Raw genomic sequence first — 22,960 nt, 5'->3', positions numbered from 1 at the left:
CAAAGGCATATAGATAGGTTAAGTGAGTGGGCAAAAATTTGGCAGATGGAGTATAATGTGGGAAAATGTGAAGTTATCCACTTTGGTAGGAACAATAGAAGAGAAAAATATTATTTAAATGGAGAAAGACTACAGAATGCGGCGGTACAGAGGGATTTGAGTGTCCTCGTACATGAAACACAAAAAGTTAACATGCAGGTGCAGCAAGTAATTAGGAAGGCAAATGGAATGTTGGCCTTTATTTCAAGGGGGATAGTGTATAAAAGTAGGGAAGTCTTGCTAAACTGTGTAGGGCGCTGGTGAGACCACACCTAGAGTACTGCGTACAATTTTGGTCCGCTTATTTAAGGAGGGATATACTTGCATTGGAGGCAGTTCAGAGAAGGTTCACGAGGTTGATTCCTGGGATGGAAGGGTTGTCTTATGAGGAAAGGTAGAGCAGGTTGGGCCTATACTCATTGGAGTTTAGAAGATTGAGAGGTGATCTTATTGAAGCATATAAGATTCTGAGGGGGTTGGACAGGATAGATGCTGAGAGGATGTTTCCCCTCGTCAGGGAATCTAGAATGAGGGGGCATAGTTTCAGAATAAGGGGTTGCCCATTAAAGACGGAGGTGAGGAGGAATTTCTTTTCTCAGAGGGTTGTGAATCTTTGGAATTCTCTACCCCAGAGAGCTGTGGAAGCTGGGTCATTGAATATATTCAAGGCTGAGATAGACAGATTTTTGAGCAACAGGGGAGTCAAGGGTTATGGGGAGCAGGCAGGAAAGTGGAGTTGAGGCCAATATCGGATCAGCCATGATCTCATTAAATGGCGGAGCAGGCTCGAGAGGCCGAATGGCCTGCTCCTGCTCCTATTTCTTATGTTCTTATGACCGTCCACATTGGTATGCATTGGCACACTGGAAGCCTCTGTACCTAACTTTCTGGGGCGCAGGCACCCAAGCTTTGGATTACCTGCCACAATCACCAGGAGCAAAGCCACAGGTGTTTCGCTGGTTTGTACTGAAATGGGCATTTCTCAAGCTTGTCTTCAACAGATGAAATTTTAGCACCGTGTTCCCCTGTGCACTCTCGGCTGGTGCAGGGTAAAATAAGTGGAAATAATACAAAAAAACACAGCCCCCGAATACTTGAAGCTTTATTCAATATGGGACAATTTATTAAAGCCAAAAGCTACACGTGATTTTGGTTAAAAAGATCCATACAGGGACCAGTAATGCATTCTTCCCCTTTGATCTGCGTTCTACGTCTTCAGTCTCATTTCTTTTGTGCTCGTAATTTTTATTTTTGAATGAAAAACGTACTCCGAGCCCTCCTGGCCTTTTCAATGCTTTCAAAGGTTGGCACGCCCTTTGGCATCTCAAGTAGATTTCGCTCTGTATCAATTATGTTCTCTGCCTCATCTGGAAGATAAAATGAAACCAATTATTATCCATTTAATTACCAGATGAATACCAGAGAAACTGAAAATAAAAAGTGCACACCTGCAATTCAGAAAACTAATGATGAATGTCTTCTCAGTAATTTCATAGGCCATGCAGAAATGCACACAATGTCTTTTCTGATTAGTTTTGAAGGATTCTTCTCTTCTATAGAATTTAATCTGAAAATGGCAGCTTTAGCATCAAGGTCAATTCTGTAAACCCAGGGACAGCGCAACAATGATATACTTCCTGGCTGCAATGCTCCATCTCACCCTCAGTAAGCTCGTCGCTGGAGTAGAGCTAATCTACAGAACAAACGGGAAACTGTTCAACCTCCGTCGCCTCCAGTCCAGATCGAAGGTCGTCCCATCCTCTGTCATCGAATTACAGTATGCAGACGACGCTTGCGTCTGCGCACACTCGGAGACCGGACTCCAAACCATCGTCAACACCTTCACCGAAGCGTACGAGAGCATGGGCCTTACACTAAACATCCGTAAGACAAAGGTCCTTTACCAACCTACCCCCGCCACACAGTACTGCTCCCCGATTATCAAAATCCATGACAAGGCCTTGGACAATGTGGATCATTTTCCATACCTCGGGAGCCTACTGTCAACAAGGGCAGACGTCGACGACGAAGTCCAACACCGCCTTCAGTGTGCCAGTGCAGCCTTCGGTCGCCTGAGGAAGACAGTGTTTGAAGACCAGGAACTCAAAACCAGCGCCAAGCTCATGGTCTACAGAGCAGTAGTGATACCCGCCCTGCTTTATGCTTCAGAGACATGGACCATGTACAGCAGGCACCTCGAAGCACTGGAGAGGTATCACCAACACTGCCTCCACAAGATCCTGAAAATCCATTGGCAGGGTAGGCACACCAACGTCAGTGTTCTCACTCAGGCCAACATCCTCAGCATCAAAGGTTTGACCACGCTCGATCAGTTCCGATGGATGGGCCACATCGTCCACATGCCCGATACGAGACTCCCAAAGCAAGCGCTCTACTCAGAGCTCCGACACAGCAAGAGAGCCCCAGGTGGGCAGAGGAAACGCTTCAAGGACACCCTCAAAGCCTCCTTGAAAAAAGTGCAACATCCCCACCGACACCTGGGAATCCCTGGCCCAAGACCGCACAAAGTGGAGGAGAAGCATCCGGGAAGGCGCCGAACACCTCGAGTCTCTTCACCGGGAGCAAGCGGAAGCCAAGCGCAGGCAGCGCAAGGAGCGCACGTCAACCCAAGCACCCCACCCACCCACCCCTTCAACCACCGTCTGCCCCACCTGTGACAGAGACTGTAGGTCCCACATTGGACTCATCAGTCACCTAAGAACTCATTTTTAGTGTGGAAGCAAGTCATCCTCGGTTCTGAGGGACTGCCTAAGAAGAAGAAGAAGAAGAAGATATACTTCTAAAAGGCATGAGCCAGTCAGTGGAAAAGACTGAGGATTTCATTATTATATCTTTACGGCTAAACCCCTAAATGCAACTGGCTGATAAGTAAATAAACTGTGGAAAACAATTTTTACTGCTGTGCATTCCCATGATTTGAATACAGAGCTTGAAACTGGGATAAAAACAGAAAATGCTGGAAACGCCCAGCAGGTCAGGCAGCATCTGTAGAGAGAGAAACAGAGTTAACAATGTTTCAGGTCAATGACCCTTCGTCAGAACTGGAAAATGTTAGAGGCTTAACGGGCTAAAAATTCGCTATCGCCGCGCCAGGTCTTTAGTGCCCGAAATTTTGCGCTCGCCCGGATTCCCGTAGCGCCCGCCTGAAATTCAGTTGCGCCGCCCCAAGACGGAGGCGGGCGCTATTGCAGGGTTTGGCCGCCTCGTTTGGGGCGATGAAAGTCAGTTTCAGGCGTCCAGCTGCCGCTGCGGCACCCGATGCGGTGCGGCAGGCTGGGGTACTGCAGGCCTCCTCCTTCTCTTAAGGAGGAGCTGCCTGCAGCCGTGAGATCGCCGCTGGATTCCCCCGGCAAATGAGCCCGGCACCACGGAGAAGTGCCGGGCTCGCGGGAGTCAGACACCAATGCCGCGGGGGGGTGGTGCAGGAGTCCGGGGAGGGAGGTGCGGCCAGGCGGCCGCCGGGAAAGCGGCCGGCCGCCCCTCCACCTTTATGCGTCGGCCTCTCGGAGCTGCAAGGCACCGTTTTTCAAACGCTGTTTGCGGCCGCTACGGGTGAGGCGGCTGCAACTGAATTTGGCCATCGGCACGGAATAGCATTGGAACCGGGGCGCTGCGCACACCGATGACGTCATCGGTGCCGGCGCAGCGCTACCGGCTAACGCCGATGTTAGGGACCAACTGAATTTCGGGCGCTAAAAAACTTCCGGCGCAAACCACTCTATAGCCAATAAGTGGGCGCAAACGCGACTGAATTTCTAGGCCAACAGGTTTTAAGCAAGTGCAGAGGCAGGGAAAGGGGGGAGGGGAGGGAAGAACAAAAGGGAAGGTCTGTGATAGGGTGGAAGGCAGGAGAGATTAACTGACAAAAGGGAGATGGGGCAAGGCAAACGGAGTGGACATTGACGGATTGTTGAAGATGAATTGACTGGAACTGATTTATCCAAGGTAGTTTATTAGTAGGGCAGCGAAAGACAACATGCATTGGGCAATAAAATGGTATCAGTGATCTTTTCAAAACCAAAGCTTTACCAAAAATTAAAAACTTAAGAAACTTTTTTTGCAGAAATTCTCAGATAGATAGATATTAAAAGGAACATAGGAACAGGAGGAGGCCACTCTGCCTCTCGAGCTTGGTTCCGCCATTCAATGAGATCATGGCTGATCTGTACCTTGACTCATAAGAACATAAGAAATAGGAGCAGGAGTAGGCCATTCGGCCCTTTGAGCCTGCTCCGCCATTCAATGAGATCATGGCTGATCTTCTGCCTCAGCTCCATTCACCGGCCCTATCGCCATATCCCTTGATGCCCTTACTAGTCAGATATCTATCAATTTCTGTTTTGAATATACCCAATGACTGAGCCTTCACAGCCCTCTGGGGTAGAGTATTCCAAAGATTTACCACCCTCTGTGTGAAGAAATTTCTCATCTCAGTCCTGAATGGCCTACCCTTTATCCTGAGGCTGTGGCCCCTGGTTCTAGACTCCCCAGCCAAGGGAAACATTCTCCCAGCATCCATCCTATCAAGCCCTGTAATAATTTTGTATGCTTCAATGAGATCCCCTCTCATTCTTCTGAATTCAAGAGAATACAGGCCTAGTTTACTCAATCTCTTCTCATACGACAGTCCTGCCATCCCAGGAATCAATCTCGTGAACCTTCATTGCACTCCCTCTATGGCAAGTATATCCTTCCTTAGGTAAGGCGACCAAAATTGTACACAGTACTCCACTTACCCATCTTCGTTCTGTAACCCTTAATACCCTTACCTAACAAAAATCTATCAATCTCAGCTTTGAAAGTTTCAATTTATCCAGCCTCAACAGCTTTTTGGGGGAAGAGAGTGCCAGATTTCCACTACCCTTTGTGTGAAGAAGTGCTTCTTGACCTCTCCCCTGAACGGCCTAGCTCTAATTTTAAGGTTATGCCCCCATGTTCTGGATTCTCCTACCAGAGGAAATAGTTTCTCTCTATCTACCCTATCAGCTTTTGGTTAGAGAATACCAAAAACTTACGTGCATAGACATCAGTCTAAACTGGTGATAGTGGCGCAGTTTAGAACAAAGCCATATTGGCCCAGAAATTCGGGTCAGGGGCCTCCCGTGGGTGCAAGCCCCCGATCTGCACTTAACTTGCGCGCCGGCCGTTGAGCTGTAAGGCCCCGTGGAATTCCGATCCGGGGCCTGGACCAGCTGCCGGCGCGCGGTGCTTGCGTATGACAGGGGCGCAGTTAGTTCGATGCGTCCCCTGGGATCACGTGGGCCATGGGCAGCCAATCGGAGCAGGGAATGCTCCATTCATAAGTCTGACAGGAAGTGCTGTCAAGACTTATAAATACTACGGCCCCAAAATAGCACTAAATCTTCAAATAATTTTTTTTTTAAATCACATTTTTAAAATAAACTATAAATTACATGAAATAACTATTTTAAGCAATAATTTAAATTTTTGAAAAAAATAATTTTATATTCTAACGGGGCTAAAAATAAACTTACCTTGCTTTAAAGTATTTAAAAATAATAAACCTGTGGAAAAAATGTTTTAATTTTAATTAATTCACCACTTACCTTGTAAAAAGCAGGCCTTACGCCTGCTTTTTATATTTCTAAATTCTGCAGGCTTACCCTCCCAGAGAAACCTGTAAAAAAAAACGAAGTTCCATGCGCACGCGCAGCCTCCCCCGCGCACACGTTCGACCTCTGAACCTCTTCGTTCAGAGGAACGGAAGTGCCGGTTTCCCGCTCATGTGCAGGAAACCGGCACTTCCATCGGGCCTACAGGTGAGTACCCCGTGCGTACTCACCTGTGGAGACCCGAATTTCTGGGCCAATATGTTTTTATATTATGGAGTGAATGCTGCCAACGACTGGAAGCTGCGCAGAAGCCCACTGCGCATTAATCTGGAACCGGAAGCGTGATGTTTCTGTTTTTGTTCCCCAGTGCCCGCTCCCTCCGCGGCATTTAAAATTTGTTTTTTTAAACGAGCCCACTCCTGTAACGAGCCGGAAGCGCGTACGCGCAGAACGCTTCTACGCAAATTCCGGTTCGTTGGCAGCAGTCGCGTCCTTTACATTATATTATATATATATATACACCCACTCGTACATACAAATACACACATACACAATGGAGTGTGGAAGATGATCTGACTAAAATGGCAGTGCAAACGCTGAAGGGCTGTGGATAAATCTCCAGCCAAGACAATGTGGCTGCTCTCCCAAGCTACAGGATGCAAGTGGAAATGACGACCAACTGAGAGAAGAACAAAGGAATACACAAAGAGGGAAGTGTGAGATATTCATTTAAATCGCCCAATTTCCTGTGGTGATACTCCTGAACAAAACTGCCAAAATAAAAAAAAAAATGAGAAGAGAGTTGGCCTCAGTAGCTGACTAATTTAGTGTGCGATAATGAGAATTACATAAGTTTGCTTATAAATTCAGGCCCAGGATTCTGCAGATCAAATTACTGTTAAAGATCAGTTAGAATTTCGACTTAAAAAAAAATTGTTACAATTAGTTTACTTATTTCAAAGTGCAGTTGGAACATTTAAATACTTGGAGTTATTTCAAATTTACTTACATTTTCTGTTTTCTCTGTACACTGGGTATGATGGTGTGTAATGGGTGACTCCAGCGTTATCTTAATTTGATTAGTCCGTGTTGACTGCCATACATTTGATGCTCTTTGTAATCTTTAAATACGGGACTGGTAATAAATTACCTAGCGTTTTACTCATTTCTTATCTCTCACCAGAGCCTACTTGAGTTTAGCAGGTACATTACTGAACACAGAAAGTAGGGTCTGTATAGGACACGTTTTCAGAAGTCGTAGTTGAATTGGATTAAAATTATGAAACCAAGTTTAATCACAAGCCCATTATCTCTTTCTGAACACCAAGTGTAGATAACTCCCTCCCTTGACTGACCCAATAAAGTCACAGATATACTGTTGATGTATCTTACCTTTCATTCTTGTCATTAAGGTTCCATATGCCTGATCATATTGATAGGCAAAAATGAAGCTTAGCGGAACAATAGGAGCCAGAAATCCTGGTGCCTTCATCTTCATGGCTCTACACAAAAAACATCCAAGGTCAAATTTGAATAGCTGATATTTGAATAAGAAAGACTTATTTCTTGCAAAACTGCCAGCCCCAAAAACTAACTAAACACAGACCTGTGGGCTCCTCTTCGGGTGGACCACCTAGTACTGTCCTAAAATGGCAAACAGAAGCCTATGTACGTCATGCATTTTAAATGGACCTACAGCCAGACTCAGACTGGTGCACCGGCCACCCGGCAGTAGGCCCGGGGATGGTTGCAGCAGCCACAGTGACGACAGGAAAGGGGTGGTAAGTAATTTTCCCCCCATTTTCGGGGCACTAGTGCCCCGCTTTTATCAGGCAGGACAGATGGTTGCCTTCAAGGATTACAAAGTATTTCCAGCACAAACAGGCCATTCGTCCCAACAGGTGCGTGCCGGTGTTTATGCTCCACTCGAGCCTCCTCCCACCCTTCTTCATCTCACCCCATCGACATATCCTTTTACTCCTTTCTCCCTCATGTGCTTATCCAGCTTCCCCTTTAAATGCATCTATGCCATTCGCCTCAACCACTCCCAGTGGTAGCGAGTTCCTAGGATAACATCACCAACTGTAATTACTGTCCTCTAAGAGATCAATGTAAACTACAGGAGATAGGAAAATGTTCAAAATAACAATTAATCTTAAACATTAAGGGGAAAAAATTCGGTATCGCTCATTTTGGGGCGCTAATATCGGCTGGGCGCAAAGTTTAGCGCCCGGCGCTAATTATCGCCTCCGACTACAAAATTCGCCTCTATCGCCCCTGGAGGTGATTAGAGCGCTAAATCAGGCGCTACACACCTCTCTTAAGGCGCTAACATCAGAGAGCGAGGCGCTACCTCAGAACGCTACCGAAGCTCAGGCGATGCCAATTACCATGGAAGCCAGACAGACTGGCGCCGTCCAGTTCTTAGAGGGGAGGGGCCATCCTGCTGACCAGCCACGCCCTGCTTATTGCAGACTTGAATCTCGGCCTGGAGAGACCTCAAAAGCAATTGTGTTAGAAGTACCAATGGATAGGCCCAGGGAAAGAGCTCGCACTTAGTAACCTCAAAAGTGGTGCTGAGGGCCAAAACTCCTTAGGACAGTGTTAAAACTAAAAATTTTGCCGACAAGAAAAGGCAGGAAGCGGCTGCCTTTAAATAGCGCTCCCCCAGTCCCTTCCCAACTTGAAAACGTTCCCATCTACCTGTCACTTCTAGCGGCAGGCGCTAAGGCAGGGGGCTCAACTCAATATCCGGTCTGGGGCGCTACCGGGGCGTTGCACGCTTGACTGACGTCACAATCTGCAGGCGCAGGAGATCGTGGCGGTAGTGTTTAGCGCCGCCGCAAAATGACTGGTCAATTTTGCAAGCGGCGCTAAAATCGCCGCGCTCGGGTGCTAAGTTCCTAGCACCCCGTTAGCGCCCCCCCCCCCCCGGAGGTACTAACGGGAGGCGCTAACCAACCAAATTTTTCCCCCTAAGCCCCTACAATTCTACATGGTGAGTTGCACTAGATTTGTGCCAGCGAGTCTGGAGCTGAACCTGCTCATGGGTCAGCTCATCTTCATGGACATTGGCATAGCTCCAGCGCAAACCCTGTGCTAGGGGTACTTGGAAACTAGAGTGTGGTCTTTAAGAAGCCTGACTGGATGAAAATTGCAGCAGTAACTTGGGGAAGCAGCAGGTATGTCGGAAAGCATCTGGCTCACTGAGTTCTGGATGGCTCTGTGTCAAGCAGACAAAAATCACACATGTTAGCTGAAGAAGGGACAAGGACATTGCAAAGAGGAATGAAAGAAGACCTCACACAGCGTTAGTGAGAATGATCGCCAAACCCTCCTCAAGGAGACTGAGCAGAGGAGAGAGACATTGCTGGGTCTCTGTGGGATGAAGGTGCAGAAACTGTCTCTTGTGTCATGTGGATGGAGGTGGCAGTGAGTGCCAACTCTCTCACCCTCAGAACTGCAGATCAGTGCCACAAGAAATTCAATGATCTGACCAAGGCAGACAGGGTAACATACCAATCACTCTCTTCTTTCTTCCGTGGGCCCCAAATGCAATTTTCCCTCACAAAAAATAAGAGTTGTAGAATTAATCCTTCATACTGCACTCTGGTTAAAGTGGGCACTAACTCAGGATTTTACATTAAGTGTTGTCATCTCGTCTAACAGCAATTATTTGCATGTAGAACTGTAAAACCCCTGCTTCCACATTAACCGGGCGACACAATCAGATCTCTGTCCAATGCCAAATGGGAAATGTACCTCAATTTTGAACTTTCACCCAATTCACTCAATCTTGTTTCAGGTGAAACTTGTGCACAATTTCAGTGAGAGGCAGGAGTCCAGAGGGAGTATCTGCGACATTCAGGAGCTCACCCACTATGAGGAGCAGGCCAGGGAGATGTGGGAGGAGGAACTCGGCACTAGCCAAGGACATGGACATGGCGGGTCAGTGGGACATTGCTGGCACCGGGTTAGCATCTACATACCTACATAGTCACTGCAGCGTCCCTGTGAAGGAGCACACTTCTAAAGCTTCCACACCCTTTTCTGTCTCTTTAATCCCAAGAGGGTTGCGCTTACCCATTCTGATCTTGTATCCTCCTATCCTGCAGATCCATCACAACAGTGGGAAGTAGGGACAGAAGATCAGGAGAGAAGGAAATTCTTCCTCATGGACTATGAGGATGATGATGAAGAGTTAGATGATGTAAAGATTAATGTAAAGGCAACGACTATCTCCAACAAGCGAGAGTCTAACCACCTCCCCTTGACATTCAATGGCATTACTATCGCCGAATCCCCCACCATCAACATCCTGGGGGTCACCATTAACCAGAAACTTAACAGGACCAGCCACATAAATACTGTGGCAACAAGAGCAGGTCAGAGGCTAGGTATTCTGCGGCGAGTGTTTCACTTCCTGACTCCCCAAAGCCTTTCCACCATCTACAAGGCACAAGTAAGGAGTGTGATGGAATACTCTCCACTTGCCTGGATGAGTGCAGCTCCAACAATACTCAAGAAGCTCGACACCATCCAGGACAAAGCAGCCCGCTTGATTGGCACCCCATCCACCACCTTAAACATTCACTCCCTCCACCACTGGCGTATCGTGATAGCAGTGTGTACCATCTACAAGATGCACTGCAGCAACTCACCACGGTTTCTTCGGCAGCACCTCCCAAACCCGCGACCTCTTCCACCTAGAACGACAAGGGCAGCAGGCGCATGGGAACACCACCACCTCCAAGTTCCCCTCCAAGTCACACACCATCCTAACTTGGAAGTATATTGCCGATCCTTCATCATTGCTGGGTCAAAATCCTGAAACTCCCTACCTAACAGCACTGTGTGAGTACCTTCACCACATGGACTGCAGCGGTTCAAGAAGGCAGCTCATCACCACCTATTCAAGGGCAATTAGGGATGGGCAATAAATGCTGGCCTTGCCAGCGACGCCCAGTTCCCATAAGCAAATAAAAAAAAATTAAGCCCACCCATGAGTCCCTGGATCAAGATCCTGCCCCATGTTTCTCTGCCACAGCCACCTCGATCTCACACCCTGCATCACTTCCTTTCTGACACCCATGCACCAGCTCACATACTTTCTCCTGGGGAGGATTTGCAGAGTGTTATTGAGGATTTGGCACTGGGTGATTCACAGACGAGAGATCCGGAGGAGTGTGTGGACGATATGCCAACTTCCCAGGGGAGGCGGAGGAGAAAGCTGCACATTGCTTCGGAGTTGTGGACCCAGAACTTGTGGGCACTTGTCTGAAAAGTTCGAGGTGAAGCGCACTTATGTGGAAGCTCTGAGTTCAATCTCCGAAAATGTGCAGCAACTGACAGCTGGCTATCAGTCCTCTTTTGCGGCAACATTAGGGAAGCCTCTTTTTTGCAGCCATCAATGGAGTGTGTACCATAGGAAACTACAGCAGGGCCCCAGTAAAGAAACAGCGAGTAAAGAGTTGGTGCTTCCTTCACCACAGAAGCACAGACTACAGCTCTGGTGGCAGTAGGGGACAGATTGTACAGCATCCTCCGTACAGGTCTTCAAACCCTAGGAGCTGGTATGCAGTCCATTGTCTTTTTTTAAATTCGCTTATGGGATCTGGTCATCGCTGGCAAGGCCAGCATTTATTGCCCATCCCTAATTGCCCTTGAGAAGGTGGTGCTGAGCCACCTTCTTGAACTGCTGCAGTCCGTGTGGTGAAGGTACTCCCACAGTGCTGTTAGGGAGGGAGTTCCAGGATTTTGACCCAGCGACGATGGTGTATGACTTGGAGGGGAACTTGGAGGTGGTGGTGTTCCCATGCGCCTGCTGGCCTTGTCCCTCTAGGTGGAAGAGGTCGCAGGTTTGGGAGGTGCTGCCGAAGAAGCCTTGGTGAGTTGCTGCAGTGCATCTTGTAGATGGTACACACTGCAGCCACGGTGAGCCATGGTGGAGGGAGTGAATGTTTAAGGTGGTGGATGGGGTGCCAATCAAGCGGGCTGCTTTGTCCTGGATGGTGTCGAGCTTCTTGAGTGTTGTTGGAGCTGCACTCATCCAGGCAAGTGGAGAGTATTCCATCACACTCTTTACTCTCAGGCCTTTCAGGATCTGATAGCTGCCATTAGACCAGCCATCTTACTGATCAGTGGGGACACAGATTCAGGGCCCAGTGGAATGACGATGGCCAGAGTCGACTTGCCTGAGGGACAGCAGTGAATGCCAGCCCGGTGTGGACTTGATGGGCCGAATGGCCTCATTCTGTGCCGTTATGACTCTATGACAACCGGCCTTCCTCCTCAGAGGAGTACACCAGTGGCATGGAGGAAGCAACAGCAGGCTGCCAATGTACAAGCTCCAGAGATGAAGTTAGCAGCAAGTCTCTTCCAGGAGCTTGTCCCCACGAGAGGGAGGCCACCTCAGTCCCATGGGCCTTTTGTAGCACAGGAGAAGCCATCCATCTGTCACGATACTGGCCTCATGTTGCACCTTGGAGAAAATTGAATAGGAGAAAGAAAAGTGTGTTTAGCCACCCTGGAAAGAGTAGGTTGGCTTCTGTTTGCTTTGGAGTTTGATGTTTTCGGAGAATGTGCACTTATGTCATGCTCTGTTATTCCTGGGAGTTGAATTTCCCAAGAGGTTCTTCTGTTTGTTTGCCATAACTTTGGTAGAAGAGCCAATGTAACCCTGAGAAAAATGGCATAAACATTGTTTTTCTGGGGTTTCCATGACCCCCTCCGGTGACGTCACAGTGGACGAGCGGGAGGTCATCCACGAAAATTCACCCTCAAGGAGTTTGGAGTCACACAGGAAAGGTCGCACGTATTTTGTGCTGACTTATTCAATCGAGTGATTACCATTGGCACGGTCATGTAGGGCTGATGTGTTCCGATGTTCTAGGATGGGTAATGGATCGAACGATTAATCCTTTATTTGAAGGTGTGGGAGAAGAAATTAAGGCAGTCTTTTCAAATTCCTCTATGGCCTCGCCCCTCCCTACCTCTGTAACCTCCTCCAGTCCTACAACCTTCCGAGATCTCTGCGCTCCTCCAATTCTGGCCTCTTGCGCATCCCGTAATTTCATCATTCCGCCATTGGCCGCCATGCCTTCAGCTGCCTAGGCCCTAAGCTCTGGAATTCCCTCCTTAAACCTCTCCGCCTTTCTACCACTCTCTCTCCTCCTTTAAGACACTCTTTAAGATCGACCTCTTTGACCAAGCTTTTGGTCAGCTATCCCAGTATTAGACTCTGTTAAACAGAAGAGTAACCAGTTGTGCTCCGATGCCCTTTGCAGCAATCACTGAGGAGTCCTCTGAGTGGCAATCATTCTAGTTATTCACTTTTGGATTTCATTATTACCTCATTTTGGACTATCAGATTTAAATAAAATAAGTAGCGATCTATAATGTCCTTTGCCTGTTTACACCTTATAGCAGTAAGTATCCTAACAGGAGGAGAAGTACTACTGACGGTAGGAGATATTTAAAGAGTGGCAGTCAATGGTTTCTTAACACACATACTATTTTATTCTGAAAATGCTGGTGAGTGTTGGTATTTTACAAGCTTATACTTGCGGCCATGGAATTGGAGCAATAGCAATGGGGCATATGCCATTGATGTCTGCGTCAGTTGTAGTTAATGGATGTTTTTCCAGGGGATCATTTTGTCCTGCAAAATGCTGCTGTAATAAAACCGGTCAGTGGTTATAAAACCAAAAAATACTTACCGTACTGTTAAACCAATAGTTGCAAGTCCATAAAAAGTTCCAAAGTACTTAATAAATTCACGGGACCATGCGATCTGCATTGCCACTTGTCTCTGTCTCATCTCATTTTGCATCAGCATCTGCCTCTCCAGCTGAAAAAGGTGACACAAGCATTCAATACGTTTATCAGAAAACAGATTGCAAACTGCTCTCTACAACCCCTAAAAAAAATAGCATTTCCCCCCCAAAAATAAACAGTCTTGATCAACACACATTTCCACCTGTGATCCGTCATGGTGTCTGCAATTTTTAATGCCGTGTTTAGAGATATTATTTATCTGTTACTCAGAATGACTGAGTGTACATTACAAGGCACGTGTGGAGCTTAAACACCGGCATAGACCAGTTGCGCCGAATGGCCTGTTTCTGTGCTGTAAATTCTATGTAAAAATATACCGGCCCAACAAATATCAACACACTGCTGGGGATTTCATGTCTAAACTTCAGAAAGAAAATGTCACTGCACAAGATCAAACAGTGTTATCATTGAAGAAAATGTGCATTATTGGTATACACCAACAGAAATAACATGTCGGTAAGTCAGTAAATGTAGAAAATGTCAGAAATCTAATAACAAATGGACCAAAATCTGACTATCTTGGAGAACCCCTGGCATGCCCTTGTGGGTCGCCCGATGATCTGGGGGGTTTGAAAACCGCTGCTTTAGTCGTCACACACCTACTTATAGGCTCAGGCCGAGTAACACCCCACCATCGCTGGTGGAGAATACTGAATGAAACAAGGAAGCCCAAAAGAGCGGCATAAATATAAACGTAACAGTTTTTGGTTGCTGTTGATTGTCAATTATATTAATTTAAATCATCAAATCCTGGTCTGTCTCTCAACATTCCAACCTGTTTAAGTCAATGCTCCTGCTAGATACAGTTGGAGAAAGTATAAAAGGCGCTTTTATACTGGCTCAGGGAACAGTGCAACAGGGAATCTGAAGGGTGGGGTGGGGTGACGGGGGGGGGGGGGGAGGGGAGGTGGCGTAGAACTTCATTCAGCACCGTCTGTCAGCATTCACCAAACTCCCCCTCATGAAGTATTGTTACGTGCAATTGGAAATCATTAAGCATAAATGGTGGCCAGGTGGCAAAGTCAATTGGACTGCCAGTGCACAGTTCCACTGAATGGTAGAAGCTGGTTTGTGCCCATGATGCCTCAATTCATGGAGAAGTGCCAAATGTAAGTGGAGAACTCACCCATGGAGGGACAGCAAAATGTCAGGGAGTCATCGTTTGCATAACTCCTAAAGGACAGGTTTGGAGCAAAACTAGCGAGAACTTGGGGCAGTTCCTGAACCACAATTGGTGCATGATCTGGGATGAACAGAATAAAGAGAAAATAACTTGTTTGGGGGGAAAGGGAGAGTAGGTGTCTACGTACAAAACAAAGATATATGCTTAGAGAGTGCTTCCCTTTCGAATGGGTACTGCGGTCTATACTGCAGGGCATGGTGGAACCAAGCTGCTGTGTCTTCAGACTGAAAGAATCATCTTTAGATATTGCCAGACTTCTTCTTAGAACTGAAAAAGTTAGTCATCTGCTTGGTAAAGCTTCTCTCAACCTCTCCCTTTTTCTACCAATGACAATCTTTCTTGTTACTCTTTATTTTATCTACACCAGTATGGTCAGCACTCCTTTTCACTAACACCACAGCTGGCATTCTGAGCCACACAAAGGCCTGAATCCTTAAAGTCCTACCCTCACCAAACTGCATTGGCTCCCCACGTCCCATTGAATTGCCGTTAGGATCCTTATTCTTGATTTCAACTCCCTCTATAGCCTCGCCCATCCTACTACCTCAGCAACCTTCTTCAGCTTCATGTCTGTGCTCCTCTGTAGTCCTCTGACACCAGTCTACTTCTTTTAATGCACTCCTTCTCCTCCGCCATCGGTGGCCACTCATCCCGGCACTATGCTTCCACCCTCTGGATTTCTCTCCCTCACTGGTTCCATCTTGTCACCTACCTCCCTGCCTTCAAAAATCTCCTTAAACCCTTCCCTTCGACTAAGTCTCTTTAATCTCTACCATATTTGAGTTAGTGCAGCCCAGACTCAAGGGACAGGTCGATAATGCTCAAAAATTGTCAAAAGCACACCACCTTGCAGGTATGTAGTGCTCCTCATGTGCAGCAAAATATCTCAGAGCATTTTACAATCGGAGAAATAGGAAACAGTGGCCACCAAGTGTAGCAAAAGGGAAAAATATAGAGAGGCTAGGATGAGGAACCAAATACACGGTTGAAGCAGAGAGTTTTGAGGAGATTTTCAAAAGCAGGGAGGAAGGTGGCAAGGCAAAGGCAACTGTGTAGAAAGTTACAGAGGGCAGAAGTGTAGTGGCTGAACAAGCAGCTGCCAATGGTAGAATGGAAAGGCCAACGCACGAGGAGAAGATCTGTGTTAAAGGAGTAGAGGGTTTGTTCAGGCACATACACAAAGGACAATGGGGCAGAAATTCGGATCGGGGGCTTGCCGCGAGTGCAAGCCCCCGATCTGCACTTACCCGATGCGCCTGCCATTCACCTCCAGGGACGCCTGGAATTCCTTTTTGAAACAGAAGAATCCCGGGCAGCGTCTGACATCACGCCGCCCAGGAGTGCAGACAGCGCGAAGCCTGCAGCGCGCTGTGCAACTGAGACACGCCCCTTGAGGTCTCAGTTTAATAGGACACGCCCCCAATGTTTCTCACAAGCTGCAAAGCATTTTTACATGCAGAGCAGCATTTCAAATAGGTTTTTGGTATATTTATGAAGCTTTTGGTAACTTTTATAAACTTTTAAAAACATTTACATTATTTTGAAGAATCTGAAGTAGTTTTGAACAGAATTAAAGCAATTTAAAGACTTTTAAAAGCCCTGAAAGAATTTTTTTCATTCCATTTATTTATTTAGCAACATCGTCGTCATACGTGTCTTCACACTGTTCCCTTTGGGGAACTGTATGAAGTGGTGGAAGGATTTATGGCCGTGATAAATGCTCCTTCTGTGACCGTAACCATCTTTGTACCAGCCATTAGGGCGGTTAGTCCTATGGCGGGAGGGTTTTACGGGCTCCCACAAGCTATATGAGGAGGGGGGGCCACCCACACCCACGGACGCAAATATCCCACTGGATGTCAACCCAGAATTTAGAGCCGGCGCTCCGACTCCACTTGCCGGGACTGTCTGGAGCGGGGTTCGAAACCCTACCCCGTCTGGCCCAGCGGCGGGGATCCTACCGCTACGCCAAAGGCCCACTCCGATTAGCAACGTGAAATGGCTGGAATGAGCACAATTCATGGCATTAAAAGAACTCACAATTGAACTGATGATGACCTCAGCAATCTCCTCAACGAGGTGGAGGCGCAGTGCCTGCTCATCATTGGTAATGAGAAGTCCAAGGCGCCGCAAAAAGGACAGATGATAGCTTGGTCTTTCAAGTGGCAGCATAGGGCTCCAGTCATGGGGAGGGAAAAGGCGCAGGAAACGTATGGGTGTCACCTTTTGCGCGGAGTGGGCCTTTTGCGTAGCGGTAAGCATCCCCGCCGCTGGGCCAGAAGGAGTAGGGTTTCGAACCCCGCTCCAGACAGTCCCGGCAAGTGGAGTCGGAGATCCAACTATAAATTCTGGGTGGACATCCAGCGGGATACTTGCGTCCGCGGGTGTGGGTGGCCCCCCCCCTCAGATGGGTTGTGGGAGCCCATAAAACCCTCACGCCATAGGACTAACCACCCTAATGGCTGGTATGAAGATGGTTATGGTCACGGAAGGAGCGTTAACGTGGCTAGAAATCCTTCCACCACTTCATACAGTTCCCGAAAGGGAACAGTGTGAGGATACGTATGACGATGACCTCTTGCGCAATGCACCTCCTTGGGCCCTCAGTCGCAGATGCGAGGGGGCAAATCGTGCAATTGTTAAATTTTTCATTTTATTGACGTAAAATGTTGGCCCAGTAATTCCGTTCCAAATGCGTGAGTACGGTCGGGGTACTCACGCATCTGGCCGGAGGAAATGCCGGTTTTCAGCATGCACAGCGCATGCGGGGAAAACCGGCATTTCCTGTCCTCTGAACGAAGGGGTTCAGAGGCAGAATGCGTGCGACTGCACAGGCAGCGCGTGCGCAGTAAAATTCGCCGGTTTCATTCATGCTTTCAGTGAGGTTAAGTCCTTACAACTTACACATGAAAAAAGCATGAGTACAGTTGCTCCAGAGGCTGCGGAGGAAGATATATTTTATCATGGAGCTTCTGAAAGGCAATATTTTTGTTTGGGAAAGGGAGGAAAGTTATTTTAAGAAATGGTGAGGTAAGTTTTAAAGTTTATTTTTGTTTTTTAAAACGGGTTTTCAGTACTGTAGGTAGAAGGAGCAATTGTGGCTGTGTGAATTGAATTTGCTGTGTTTATTAAATGTGAAAATGACTCCAACATTTTTAAGAAAGAAACTTTTCATCAGTAATATATTCTTTTAAGTAATTATGTATGTATGTCTGTATATATTCCTTTGTGTATATGTATGTATGTATATATTCCTTTACTTATGTGTATGAATGTATGTATTTAATTATGACTTTCAGAGAAAGTAACTTATTGGAAAATCATAATTAAATACATACATTCATACACATAAGTAAAGGAATATATACATACATACATACATATACGTAAAGGAATATATACGGACATACATACATAATTACTTAAAAGAATATATTACTGATGAAAAGTTTCTTTCTTAAAAATGTTGGAAATGTTACATTTTTTAGAACAGTCATTTTCACATTTAATAAACACAGCAAATTCAATTCACACAGCCACAATTGCTCCTTCTACCTACAGTACTGAAAACCCGTTCAAAAAAAAATTAAACTTTAAAACTTACCTCAGCATTTCTTAAAATAACTTTCCTCCCTTTCCCAAACAAAAATATTGCCTCTCAGAAGCTCCACGATAAAATATATCTTCATCCGCAGCCTCTGGAGCAACTTTACACATGCTTTTTTCATGTATAAGTTGTAAGGACTTAACCTCACTGAATCCATGAATGAAATCGACGAAGTTCACTGCGCACGCGCTGCCTGTGCAGTCGCATGCGCTGTGCCTCTGAACCCCTTCGTTCAGAGGACAGGAATTGCCGGTTTTCCCCGCATGCGCTGTGCATGCTGAAAACCGGCATTTCCTCCGGCCAGACGCGTGAGTACCCCGACCGTACTCACGCGTTTGGAACGGAATTACTGGGCCATTATGTTGATGGTGGCAGAGAAACTCACCATCAACATCCTAGGGATCACCATTGACCAGAAACTTAACCGGAGCTGCCACATAAATATATCGCTGATCCTTCATCACCGCTGGGTCAAAATCCTGGAACTCCCTCCCTAACAGCATTGTGGGAGTACCTTCACCACAAAGACTGCAGCGGTTCAAGAAGGCGGCTCACCACCACCTTCTCGAGGCCAACTAGGGATGGGCAATAAATGCTGGCCTTGCCAGCGACGCCCACATCCCAGGAACAAATAAAAAAAATTTGGTGTAGAACTTTGGAGAAGAAGGGAAAAAAAGAAAGACTTGCGTTTCATGACCTCAGGACATCCCAAAGCTCTTTACAGCCAATGAAGTGCTTTTGAAGCATAGTCACTGTTGTAAGGTAGGAAACACAGCAGCCAATTTGCACAGAGCAAGCTCCCACTAACAGCAATGTGATAATGACCAGATAATCTGTTTAGTGATGTTGATTGAGGGATAAATATTGGCCAGGACCCCGGGGATAACTCACCTGATCTTCTTTGATATAGTGCCATGGGATCTTTTATGTTTACCTGAGAGAGTAGACGAGATCTAGATGATACCTCTGAGAGTGAAACACTCCCTCAGTACTGCACTGGAGTGTCAGTCTAGATTTTTGTGCTCAAGTCTCTGGAGTGGGACTTTGAACTCACAACCTTCTGACTCGGAGACGAGAGTGATACAACTGAGCCACAGCTGACACTGACAAAGGTTTGGTATAGGGCTTGTCTGACACCCAGTACTGGATGAGCAGAAATTTGCTCCAACTAAATATTGGAAAGACTGAACCCATTGTCTTCGGTCCCCGGCACAAACTCTGCTCCCTAGCCCACAGCTCCATTACTTTCCCTGGCAATGGTCTGAGACTGAACCAGTCATAGTTGACCTCGAGATGAGCTTCTGACCACATATGCCCGCCATCACCAAGACCGCCTACTTCCATCTCTCCCTCACCTCATCTGCTGTTGAAACCCTCATCCATGCCTTTGTTACCTCCAGACTCGACTAGTCCAACACTCTCCTGGCCGGCCTCCCATCTTCCATAAACTTGAGCTCATTCGAAACTCTTCTGCCCATATCCTAACTCGCACCAAGTCCCGTTCACCCATCACCCCTGTGCTCGCTGCCATACACGATCTGGCAATGCCTCAATTTTAAAATTCTTGTCCTTGATTTCAAACCCCTCCATGGCCTCACTCCACCCTCTCTCTGTAACCTCCTCCAGCCTACAACTTTCCGAGATCTCTGCACTCCTCCAATTCTGGCCTTTTGCGCAACCTCTATTTTAATCGCTCCACCATTGGCGGTCGTGCCTTCAGCTGTTGAGGCCCTAAGCTCTGGAATTCCATCCCTAAATCTCTCCGCCTCTCTACCTCTCGCTCCTCCTTTAAGACGCCCCTTAAAACCTACCTCTTTGACCAAGCGTTTAATCATCTGTCCTGATAGCTCCTTATGTGGCTTGGTGTCAAATTTTCTTTGATAACACTCCTGAGATGCGACTTGGGGTGTTTTACTACGTTAAGGGTGCTATATAAATGCAAGTTGCTGTTGTTGTTGTGGCAGGAGAGAATTGAGAGGTTTAGCTGGGTTTCTTGAGGCTGGAAGTGATAACTCTGGACCAGATTTCGCTGCAGCAGGGCATCTAACGGCGTCTGCCGTTAGTCAGACTTGCCCCTGCACCCTTCGGCTCAAAACATTCTTGCCCACAAAGTTGCTGAAAGTGTGAGCTGGTAACGAGGCAGCGAGGGAAACCGGGCGCCTGGGACCCGAGTGAACAGGGTAAGCAACTGTGTATCTCCTTAACCAATCAGATTGAAGGATTGGGAAATAAACAGCGCAAGGATTGAGAAGGAAGTGTAAATTAGAGTGGGGGAATTCAATGTCAAATCAGGTACAGAAAGAGAAATAAAGAGAGGGAAAGAAAGATTGGATTAAGAGAGAGGAAAAAAGCAGAAAGGAAAAGAAAAAAAATTGTAAAATTTTTAATTTGACATTTTAAAAATCTCCTTGAAGAATTCAAAAGCTGAAGAAATGAGGCTCCACACTTGTAATAGTTAATTTTCGGTGCCAGAGAGGTTGACTGGCAGTTGTTAACGCTTATCACGTCGTTAAAAGGGTACTTACGCTTGTAATGACAAGAGTTAATTTTCTGTGACGAGTTTAATGGGCAAATATAGCAAGTTCCTAAAAAAAACGGGGCGGCTAAGGGCAAGATGTCATTTTCGCGAAGCTAACGGCAGAGTGGCGCAACTCACACAGCAACATTTGGATATTCACATTTAACCGTGCATCTGCTCCTCACCTGACGTTGCTGTACCATTTACCCATAAATAACGGCGAGCGCCATTAGTCTTGCTGTTATTTTGACAGAACATTCAGGCGCAATGTGTTTTGAAGAAGGTTGGGGGAAGGACCGGATGAGCAAGAGTTGTTGATGATGTCAGCAATCATGGGAGTGAGAAAATGAAATTGTGTATCCAGGGGCAAGGATGGTAGGAGATTGAGGGAGTGGGTAGTGAGCTTCACGATGATGTGGATGGGCTGAGGGAGTGATGGGGAGGATAAGGAATGTTGTGTCAGCTGTGGCTCAGTTGGTAGCACTCTCTAGGTGGGAGGGGCTAGGAGTGAACCAGGTGTTACTGGTTGTCTGATTGTAGCAGGGAGTTGGAGTGAGTTTGTAAAAAGTTGGTGGTGGCTTTTGGGGTTTTTGTTTTCAGGTTTTAGGGTCTTTTTGGCCCATAAAAAACAGCCAGATGGCTGCTGAGGGGTCCGGAGTGCCGGGCCCCTCAGAGGACAGTGTTCCCAAGATTAATTTAATTAGTGAAGAAACTGTGGTTAGAAGGGAAAGAAAAAGGCCCAAAGATTTGGGCTGGGACCCCAGGAGGTTTGGAAAAGAAAACACGGTGGTGATTCAGTGCGAGGATAAGGAGATACGAGCTTGGGATATTATCCAAGCGGTACATGAGGACTGTGGTGAGGGAAGGTGCTTTGCCTGCCGACCAAAGCCGAATGTTGGGTTCGAGGTGACGGTCAGTGGCCGAGAGGAGGTGGAAAGACTTTTACTCAGTCTGAAAGTTGGCGATAAGTTCTTGGAGGTATCTCTGCTATATTCGGAAGAGGTGGTGGTCTCATTCTTAAACTTGCCAGTTTATATTGAGGACAATGTGCTAATCAAAACGTTGGAGTCGTGTGACATTAAAATTTGCTCAGCAATAAAGAGGAGGTACTATCCAGGATCACGGGTAGCAGATGGAACCCGTTACGTAAAGGTGCGCTTCTCAGAGGGGGTGAAGTCATTACCGTACAGCATGAAATTCGAGACACTGGAAGGAGTGCAGGACTTTCGAGTACTGCATGATAACCAAATTAAGATTTGTTATTATTGTCTTGGACACGACCATCTTGTAAGAAACTGTCCAGACTTGTACTGTAATCATTGCGGTAAGTCGGGACACATCGCTCGAAGCTGCAAGGTGGTGAGCTGTGGGGTGTGTCAAAAAGGCCCCACCCGCTGTAAGTGTGAGGCAGAAGGAAGCTCTATGTGTGACGAGGAGATGGGAGAAGGAGCAGGAGGTGTGAGTGGAATGGCTGGAGGAGCGGAGGAGTCGGAGGACACAGCTGGTAAATTGAAGGAGAAAAGAGCACAGGAAGAGGCAGAAAATTGCGGAGCAGAGAACAGGATGAAGATGGTGGAAAACACACCAAGTACAGTGGAAAAGAACAAAGACAGCAGCGGGCAGCAAGGGTCGAGTGCAGATCGAGCCTTAATACGGTTCAGCTCTCCCTAAAGAATCTGGTGTCCGCGGGGGGGAGAGGAGGCGGGAGCGGGGTGCATGGTAAATGTAAGTACTCCAAAAAAAGACAGGGAGTTGGATATCTCGGTGAGCAGGAGGGGGCAAGACAAGGAGAGGGTGCAAGAGGCATGAGCCTTAAAGGGGCAGCAGGACGGGATCGGTGAGACAAAGACGCCAGAAGGGAACAATATAGGTGCGCCATTGTCCCAGAGAGAGAAGGATCAGGGAGCAAGGGTCAGAGGTGGAGATGAGGTTGAAGGGAGCGGCACTGTTGGAGAACCCGCGATAGCAGGAAGACTCTCTATGTGAGATGATGTATCTGACGGGGAGCAGGATTATGTATCTGACGGGGAGCAGGCACAGAGGGCTACAGAAGAGCTTGAGAGTGAGGAATTAGAGGGGGACGGAGACATAGAAGTGGGGGGTGGCTGGCATCATGTGGAAAGGGAAAGGTTAGTGAGGGGCAGAAGGAGGGAGAAAGGGCAGCTCCCAGGCCCAAACTTAAT

The 22,960-nt window shown here is 47.1% G+C and overlaps 1 protein-coding gene across 2 annotated transcripts in view; it reads right to left on the bottom strand.

Moving 5' to 3' along the window:
- Positions 1-1,123: 1,123 nt before the first annotated feature.
- plgrkt (plasminogen receptor, C-terminal lysine transmembrane protein) overlaps positions 1,124-22,960 on the bottom strand; it is a 161,764-nt gene continuing 139,927 nt past the window's right edge. For both annotated transcript variants that reach the window (XM_085993660.1, XM_085993668.1), the window contains exons 3-5: positions 13,352-13,482; positions 7,026-7,135; positions 1,124-1,406 (exon numbers count right to left, since the gene is read on the bottom strand). In XM_085993660.1, the coding sequence (XP_085849786.1) occupies positions 1,285-1,406; positions 7,026-7,135; positions 13,352-13,482 (363 nt within the window). In that variant the 3' untranslated portion in view covers positions 1,124-1,284. The remainder of the gene's footprint in view (positions 1,407-7,025; positions 7,136-13,351; positions 13,483-22,960) is intronic.

This window comes from Somniosus microcephalus, chromosome 1, assembly GCF_052327205.1.
Source record: "Somniosus microcephalus isolate GS21.2 chromosome 1, FLI_Smic_1.0, whole genome shotgun sequence".
NCBI classification, from domain to species: domain Eukaryota; kingdom Metazoa; phylum Chordata; class Chondrichthyes; order Squaliformes; family Somniosidae; genus Somniosus; species Somniosus microcephalus.
The sequence above is the reverse complement of the archived record's forward strand: the minus strand, read 5'-3'. Positions and strand labels throughout refer to the sequence as shown.